The 9571-nt window shown below is 41.9% G+C and overlaps 1 protein-coding gene across 1 annotated transcript in view; it reads right to left on the bottom strand.

The window, feature by feature from the left end:
* The window catches only part of LOC119426438 (vascular cell adhesion protein 1-like), a 35332-nt gene extending 28851 nt beyond the window's left edge, over positions 1 to 6481 (bottom strand). The window contains exons 1-4 of the mRNA XM_037693999.1: positions 6415 to 6481; positions 5899 to 6255; positions 3183 to 3494; positions 2846 to 3106 (exon numbers count right to left, since the gene is read on the bottom strand). Coding sequence (XP_037549927.1) covers positions 2846 to 3106; positions 3183 to 3494; positions 5899 to 6255; positions 6415 to 6481 — 997 coding nt within the window. The remainder of the gene's footprint in view (positions 1 to 2845; positions 3107 to 3182; positions 3495 to 5898; positions 6256 to 6414) is intronic.
* Between the last annotated feature and the right edge of the window lie 3090 nt (positions 6482 to 9571).

Here is a 9571-nt window from a genome sequence, read left to right as displayed (position 1 = left end):
AAAGTTGTAGAGCTTGGGGGAGTCAGGTTGTAGAGCTGGGGGGAGTCAGGTTGTGGAGCTGGGGGGGGGGGGGGCCGGTTGGGGGGGGGGGGGAGGTCACGTTGTGGGGCTGGGGGGAGCTAAGCTTCCGGGCCTTTTTTGCCGTCGATCTCTCCTTCGGCAAGAGCAGCATGGACTGGAACCAAGAGAAGGCCAGAGCTCCTCTTTGAGCTCAGTGTCTCCCTCAGACATCTGGGAGGAGGACTCGGGATCTTGTGTGAGGCAGCTTCCCCCAAGCGGAGCCCTCCTTCCTTCCTCCTCCACAAGGAGGGGTGATGGGAAGATCTCCACCTTGGGACTGTGGCTTCGCTGCCTGTGGACAGATTCGATGTGAAACTCGGTCCACCAGATGAGAGGCCCTTCTTGTGTAGAGTTGTGGATAGAAGTAGATCCCTCAAGTGACTCTGGTGAAGAACTGGGTCTGATGGAAGTCGGCGCAGTAGGCAGTCGGTGAAGAGACTCAAGTCTGCTTTTTTTCCCCAGTTGAACCCGGAGGCCTCAAGATCAACATCATCAGGCCAGGACTCTGCGGTCTACACTCATCTCCAGGCCAGCGGTCACTCTTTCAGGGATGAAGATGTTCACATCCTGGACAGAGAGGAACGATGGTTTGAGGGGGGAGTAAAGGAGGCCATCTTTGTGAAAAGAAATCGTCCATCATTAAACAGGGGTGGAGGCCTCCGGGTTCAACTGTCCCCCTCTTACAATGCTGTGATTGCTAGTATCACTCAGCCCTCTGTGAACAGTAAACAGCCATCAGTGTGCTAATGATCCATTGTTAGGCTGATGGTCCTTCTTGAGCATGTGATCAGCTGGTTTTGGTTGTCAGCAGCAAAACTGGTTGATCCACCCTGAGACGGTGCTATTTAAGAGACTGGGCTGAATACAGCTCCTCAGACTGAGGAAGTCTCTCGGATGAGAGACGAAACGTTTCTACATTTTTTTGTTGATTTGCTTTGTTTTGTTTTTTTGAATGTCCAGAGGACCAGATTTAACTTTTTAGACTTAAACATTGTTACATTGCAATCCCTACCTCACAGTCTGGGGATAAAATATACTCTGTAAAAAAAAAAAAGTCTACCTAAATTCCTATATATGTTTCAGAACCTTCCAATCTTCCTTACTAAATCCTTCTTCTCCAATGTGAACAGCCAGATATCAGCATCCACAGATTGCTGGGAGGGTCTTGCTTCTGCCCCGCAAGTTGGAGGCATGTCACTTCCTAATTTCATGCACGATTACTGGACAACTAATATCAGAGCTCTATTGGTCTGGTTGGGTAAGGATATCCCTTCTCCCAGTTGGGTGGCTTTGGATAGGCTTTCATTAGATCCAGCTCCCCCTCTGCATTACTCTGCTCTTGGCTGTCTTTCAAACAGTCAATGTCAACCTAAACTTCTAACCCAAATGTGATCTGGACAGTTAAGATCTGGAATCAGTTCAGGAGAGCATTTAACTCTACAGAGTTACTGTTGGTGGCACCTGTGTCAAATAATTTCATGTTTACTCCTTCAGTAGCTGATACAGCTTTTGATGCCTGGGTTTTGAAGGGAGTAGTTTACCTTCACTATATGATTTCAATGTTGATGATAAATTTGCCTCTTTTGAGCAGCTGGTACAGAAGTTTAACATTCACAAGTCACAGTTTTTTTGGATATCTGCAGCTGAGACATTTTGTAAGGTCTAACTCTGACTTCAGCGACAAAAGAAACTGTCCAGATGACCTGACTGAACATTGTTGGATTTACACCTGGATTAATGAGCATGAACTTTGGTCTAACTCTGAATGTTTTCCATTGTACCCCTCTAAACATTTTGTGGTTTAAGATTTTGGAATGCATGTCTCACTCTAAGGGGGGCCTCAGCAAGATCGGATTCATACCATGAGACCAGTTTGGACTCTTTTAAACTGAAATGGGAAATTGACTTGGAGGAATCCATATCAGACTCAATCTGGCAAAAAATCATTAAGAACATTTATTCATCCTCAATCTGTCTGAGACAGGCTATGATTCAATTCAAGGTAGTGCAACGACTGCACTGGTACAAAGACAAGCTGTCCAAGATCAAATTCAGCCTGGACCCTGCATGTAATCATTGTAAAACATGCCTGTATACATTCTGGACCTGTCCCAAACTGCAACTCTTTTGGCAATCTATATTTGACACCTTCTCTGGAATATGTGGCAAAACTGTATACCTATCACCACTCATCTTAGGTCGTTTTCACACTAGATAGTCCGGTAGACTCGGGACCAATATTCATGAGCGTTTGTTTACATTTGAGCTGGTGCGTTTGCATTCACACTGCACTGTGCAGTCGAGTCAACCTGTTGAACCAACCTATTCCCCTGCTCGCCTGAGGGGGCGCTGCACCAAGAACTACTGAAAGAAATGACACAAAAACCTCTGAAGCCACGTCTTCTTCTGTAAATAAAAATAAAAACGAAGTGGCATCAAGTTTTAGCAGTTTTAGGAGTTATATTTTGTCATTTTTCAAAAATGGACTTAGCATGAGCAGAAGATGAGACAGAAGACCATGGAGAATATTGTTTTTCCACACAATGTAGCTGACGGCTCCATATAAGGTCAGAGAAATGCGTGTTTGTTTACCCTGCGGAGCGGGTCTGGTCTGTTTACATTCACACTGTACTCGAACCGCGCTGGAGTTCTCTTCTACCGGACCGAGACCTAGGTTTTAGCCCGGGCCAGAATTCGCCTTTTTGTTCCGTGACAGAGTTTGATGGCTACAAAGTAAAACTCTCCTTCCTCTGATTAAAAAATAATAATTCAATAAACTATTTACCTTTTAAGTTAAGAAGAACCACAGGTGACGTCTGATTACCCAGATCATTTAGAGCCTCACAGTAAAACTCTCCTCCCTCAGAGGCGTTGAACCTGTAAACCTGACCCACAGAAACTTTGGTGAATCCCTCTGAGCTGTTCCTGAACCAGGTGAAGGTTCTGGCAGGAGGCTTGGCTCTGCTGGAGCAGCTCAGCTCCACCCAGCTACCTGCTGACACCACACCTGATGGACTGATGGATGCTGAGGTGTCTTTAGGAGCATCTGAGGAGAACGGGTCACACATTAACTTCATTCATCAGAACCAGCTGAACCGTGACGGGTCCACAGGATCACTTACAGGAAACACTGAGAGTCAGATTTGTTTCTGCTGTCTTCTTACGTTTCCCTCCATCCACAGGATATCTGACAGAACATGTGATGTTGTCTCCATCATGTGTGTCTGACAGAATCATGTTCTTCTGGATTTTAGTTGTAAACGTTCCATCTGGGTTCTTCTCTGTTCTCTGAGAGTCTTGTTGGAGACTCCAGGTGAGTTCAGGAGGTGAGTGTGGACAGGGAGTCTGAGCTGAGCAGGTGATGGAGACAGACTCCTCCTCCTTCAGATCCTTCAGATCACCTGAGACTTTAATGCTGGGACTCCAGGCAGAATCTGGGATTTCACATCAAACACACATTTTAAAAGGAGAAAACAACTAAACAGATTTTTTTTTATGTTTAGCTGAATTATGACAGATTATTATTATTAATAGCATCTTTGTTTGCTTCATTCCTTCATGTTTAGGCTCAATAATAACCACCTTCTGTTTACAAACTGTTCTTTGTTACTTTAATATTTACCCTCAGATGAAGGACATAAAATGTCTCGTTTACTTCAAGTAATAAATCTGCATTTAGTAGCTGAATTCTGAACTTTTAAATCTAAAAAAATTAAAAAATAAATCAGAATCTGGGATTTCACATCAAATGTATAATTTAGAACAGAGGAAATCAATAAACAGTAATTTTTATAGTTTCACAACTCAAACCGGTCAAACATGTGAGATTAGACTTGTGCAGCAGCTGTTCATCAAGATTTTTCATCAGAACACCCACAAAATCATTTAAACTAAACATGTGATTGGTATACTGACTGTAAAGTTTAATAATCCTTGTTTAACTGAGTTAAAACATAATTTATGTTCATGTTAAAATGCTTTTGGTCATGGAATAGTAGAAGTACGGCCCTGGGATGCAGAACGAACAAGGAATTGAAAAACATCAAAATCCCTGACAAACTGAGAGTTTTGACTTCTGCTGTAGTGGTGCTAAAGACAAGATCTGTTTGTCTGTTTATGTTTATTTTATAGAAAAGTTTAACGATTTAAGAACTTTGAGGAAATCAAAATACAAATACAATTGGTTTCTTGATCTTTGCTGATTGTAATGCCTCTTGGTTTAAAATCAAAAATGAGATAATCAACCTTTCTAAGGTGGAAGCAGCTGAAGAAAACAACAAGAAATTAGATAAATCAGCATTTTATATATTGCAGACTTGAGTAAATTATTCCATTACACGTGTCTCTTTGAAACGAAAGTGTTTTTATGAAACATAAATCCTAAACAAATGAAGCACATTTCCTACAACCTCACATTAAAGCTGACATTTTACATTTTATCCTGTCATCCTTTTCCCCTTATTTCTTTTTAATTATCATTATTGTTCTGGTGTTCAGAAATAAGTCAACAGAACTGTGTATTTGGACCAACATTAAGGTGAAATGTCCACTCAGACAGAGTAAAGATGAACAGGAGCTGTGAGACAAGTGGAGCTGTGCTGCAGCTTCACACAGGATCTCACACTCACAGGCTACACAACAGATCAAGTTTATATTAGTCTATTAATGTAGGCGCTGCAAACTTCCTGATTCACTCTGCACAGCATTACAATGACTGCTGCTGTTGGCACAACTCTGTCTGCACACTCACTGCTGCCAGACGGCCAAAACTACAAACTCAAGCTGCATTTTCTAATAAAGATATTTAAACATTTACACGTGTTTTCTGACTAAATTTCTGCTTCTCTATTAACAGCCCAGAATTCTCCATAAAAAAATCCTTTCACCCGCTCCCTTTCTGGCCCTGTTGTGCAAGAATGTTAAGATCATGGTGAGAAATAGTGTAGTTCAAGTTATTTTTTAAACAACTTTATGAGCAATCTTATGCCATATTGAGATACGGTATCTCAAGCGATCTGTTGGCACTTGTGACACTTTGCCAATGTCTCCACCCCCTTCAGTTTCACACCACACCACTCTGACCCATGCCTCCCTTGCAAAACATAAATGTGATCTAAGTGGAATTTCCCTGGTTAGATGAAGGTTAATAAAAATAATAACTAAAATGAAGGGCCTGCCCACTGCCAGTGCCCACCTCCACTAAGCCCAGTTTATAGGACCACCTTGTTCAGGGTTCCAGGACTGATTTTGACGTGAGCGGACAGCAGTCAACCCTGAGAAGAACCGATAAGACAAGAACCGAGTGCAGTTGCACTTATCAGCGGCTTAAAGCGGCTTTGGAGTCTGTGTTTAGAATCACTTTCAGCTACTACCACACCAAAGTTGACTTCAGTATCTGTAATTAAATAATGCATAGCTATTTGTTGTAGGGTAAAGATGACTAGCTGTGGCAGCCATCTTGAATTGGGTTGACTCCAACATTTAGTCAATTGTAAATGTTTATTCATGATTAATTTCTGAAAGTTCCTTTGAAATCTGACCAATGATTTTTGAGATATTTTGCTAACAGTGCTACAAACCAACACAAATAGACAAAGGAAAAAACATTATCTCTCCCCCTCAGCTTCAACGGTGGGTGATAAATATCAAAACGTGAGTACAACGAGTATCTTCTGCTAAATTACTGATTCTTGCTGTAAAGCATCACTGGAGTGTTTAAAATGATGCACAAAATCAACAAATGTTTCAAAAGAACTGACTTTTGGCATTATTTGGTACAACTATGTTCTAGAAGATGAAAATATGTTCAGGGTTCCTGTTTAATGAAACATGTCTCACCTTTAACTGTCACATGAAGAGGATCACAGACAGCTGTTGCCTTGAACCATCTCATCTCGACTCTGAAGAAATATTCCCCTGAATGATTCGTGTTAAAACCAGAAAACACAGAGGTGCAGTTTGTCTCTGTCAGGTTTCCTTTAATCTTTGCTGAAAAGGTTTTAACTGAATTACTGATGTCATAAACATCATCTCCACGTTTAATCCAACCTGCAGAGACTTTGCTACTGATGTACCATTCTTTAGGAGTAAAGCTGCATGGGATCAGCAAACAAGTTCCACTCAGAGCTTCCATCTTCTTTGGTGCACTGATGAAGTGACTGGATCTAACACCTTCACATCTATCAGCCAAAACTCCTGTAAAATCAGATTAATAATTAAATAAATGTGAAGAAAGTTTGTTTGAAGAGAAAATTAACAAAACTAACTTTACAGCAACTGTTGTGTTTCTTTGTAGAGCTTAAATAAAACAGTTTAATCTTTAACGTGTTTAAATAAAGTGAGGAAACAGCTGACCTGGAGGACAGAAGACATTCAGGAACATGTTGACTGTCAGCACGGTCACACACAGAGCTGCCGACATCTTTCAGACTGGAAACGTTTCAGTCCATCAACTGAAAATATAACAAGCAGCATGTGTTAAAGTCAAACCAACAGTCGTCATCCTTCCTTAGTTTATCGAAGAAGACATCTCCTTTTAAAGACATCTAATTTTTAAGCTCTAAGCCGCAAAACAGGAAGTGACATTTTTGCCACCTTTTCAACCCCATGATGTTTTTAATAAACAGGAGGGGGTTTTTTTGTTCTGCTGTCTGTTAACCATCAGATGCCACTGCAGCGTTCGGTGCTGATGTGTAGTTGCATCTCATTTCTCAGACGACTAACAGTGAACAAACATGAGAAGACTTTAGCTCAAAAGCAAAATGCTCCAGAAACCAACCTGTGGTGAACACGATGAAGAAGCTTCACTCTAAAAACTGAGACATGGACCACTGTGTGGACAGGAAGTCTGAGCTGAGCAGGTTATAGAGACGGACTCCTTCTCTTTTAGATCACGAGACATTAATGCAGGAACTCCAAGCAGATTCTTGGTCTTGATGACAACAACACCTTTAAAACTGAGGAAATAAATAGTTACATGTACAGTGTCACAGTTTGGGTATTTTCTGTTTTGACTGTTGATGTATCCTAACACACTTTACTGTCAGTGTAAACGCCAATCGAAATGGCCAGTTCTTCCGTGAGGAGCTCTAAGATCTCCACAGCAAGCACTGCAGCTCAGAGCTCTAACCGAAGAATGGTGAGCTCTGGTACAGAAGCCAGAATGACCTTACCATGGCGAACCCATCTTCACTATGTCCATCGTCATGTGTGAACTTTAAGTAAGCTACTGCAGTGATGGCTTTCACTGAAGCACCTGAAAACACGTAAAGTTCAATGAAGGTGACCTGAGATGGAGAACGTGACATACAGTAGGTACAAGGAATGTGCAGACTTGTGGGCTCTGTAGTGAGTCATGCCATCTTCTCCAGTCATCATACATGTGTTTGGGTAAAGGGCTTTTCCATTCAAGGTTACTGCTGGAGAGCTCTATGAGAAGAAGTCTACATTTGATGGTTACAGGAACAAGCAACCCAAGAGGATTGAACAAGCTGTTTACTGTTGAGGGTACGCCACGGCAAGTGAAGGACTTCTGCTCTTGGGGAACATGGGATGTGAACGTAGCGGATGTGGGGTACCAACTCACCCCCAAGCTGCAGTGGTCTGGAAGCTCATCAGTTGTTAAATTGAGATCTTTGATCTCTTTGGCCCTTTCCTCAGGTGGAAGTGTCTTCACCACTTCAATTTACTGGTAGTTGGAAGCAAACTTGAGATGTGAATTTGAGAGCGCAAGCATTTTCTGCACCCTTTGTGGGACTTCTTAAGCTTCATCTTCAGTTGGGAAAGACTTTTTAATGCGTTGTCATTGGATACGTCTTGCTCTATGAAGTTTGGAGCATCAGTTCAGTTTCTGTCTCCCTTGCTGCCATTCTCAGCCTGTAGATCGCCACTAGTGGGGAGGGACTGTTACTGAAGATGTGCACGCTCATTTGATAGTGTTGAAGAAAATCTCTGTCACTAATTGTCATAGTCTGGCCTTTTTGTCTGTAATTTTTGTGTTTCTCCTTCTCTTGGTTCTTTTTTCTCTTCCTAGTGTTTTGCCTCCATCATGTGGTCTGTCAAAGTTACTACTCCCTCATTAAGTTCCAGTTTTCATCACCTGTTCCTCCCAGCTGTTTGTCATTTGTCTCACCAGTGTTGGTGTATTTAAGTCAGTGTGTTCTGTTGTCTGGTATCTGGTCATTTCCTCATGAGGACTCATGGCTCCTGTTTCATGTCCTGCACTAAATCCTGGTTTTGTCTCCCTTCATGACCTTGTATTTTTCATGTAAGTTTTTGCTGCCACGTCAGCCCTTTGGCTTATTTTTCATTAAATAACTTTTCTTTACTGAGTCCTCCCTGAATTTTAGAGTTCAAAACCAAAACTAGATCCTTACACAAATGTTGTTTACCACACTCAACAGCATGAGAAGGATTATAACTGGCGTGATAATTGCAAGGACCCATTCAAGACATTACATACATAGATGCATAATGGATGGAACATGTCACAGCATGAGTATTGAAGAGTCATCTGCAGGCTTTTATACAGCAGCAGAATCCATTGCATCATGATTACAGGTAATGTCAACCCCAAGTTACCTGACTGAGAAGGAAGACAGAGCCCGATGTACAAAAGGAAGTGATCTTTATTTACTGGTGCAGCAGCTTCGATGCTGGAAGGGAACAAGGACGAGTATCTGGAATTATTCATTAATTCTGCAGCGATGAAGGATAGAGCAGACTCTCCCAGTTGAGAAGATTGGTCCTGATGAATGTAAAGTTAACAGGATTTTGAATTAATCTTCTTCTTTTGGCTGTTTCATCTTCAGGGTTTGCCACAGCGAGTCATCCTCCTCCATCTCCCTTTGTCTTCTGCTTCCTCTGTCCTCAATCCAACTACTTCCATGTCCTCTCTAACTGCATCCATGTGTCTCCTCTTTGTCTTTTTCCTGGCAGCTGCATTTCTAACATCCTTCTACCAATATGCCCACTGTTCCTCCTCTGGTCATGTCCAAACCATCTCGGTCTGTCCTCTCTACCTTTATCTCCCAGTTCAACCTGTGCTGTACCTCTGATGATCTCATTCCTAATCTTATCCATCCTTGTCATTTCTAAAGAGAATCTCATCTCATTTCTGGTATGTCCAGTTCTTTCTCCTGTCTTTTTGTCTGTGCCACTGTCTCCAAATAATAAAACATAGCTGTTCTCACCACTGTCTTGTAAACTTTTCCTTTGATCTTTGCTGACAACCTTTTGTCGCAAATCACTCCTGAAACTTTTATCCATCCTGCCTGGACTCTCATTTTCACCTCTTTACCACGTTCCCCATTTTCCTGAACAGCTGACCACAAGTGCTTCAGTTCAATTCAGTTTATTCATATAGCGCCAAATCACAACAGAAGTTGTCTCAGGGCCCTGCACAAAAACAGTCACATACATTCAAAAGCCAATTAGTAAAAGTTATCTATCTAAGGAAGGAAGCTAGCAGACACGTTGAATCTTGATTTCCTTGCAGTCTCCTATCCTGAGC

Source organism: Nematolebias whitei, chromosome 20 (genome assembly GCF_014905685.2).
Source record: "Nematolebias whitei isolate Nwh7 chromosome 20, NemWhi1, whole genome shotgun sequence".
NCBI classification, from domain to species: Eukaryota; Metazoa; Chordata; class Actinopteri; order Cyprinodontiformes; family Rivulidae; genus Nematolebias; species Nematolebias whitei.
The sequence above is the reverse complement of the archived record's forward strand: the minus strand, read 5'-3'. Positions and strand labels throughout refer to the sequence as shown.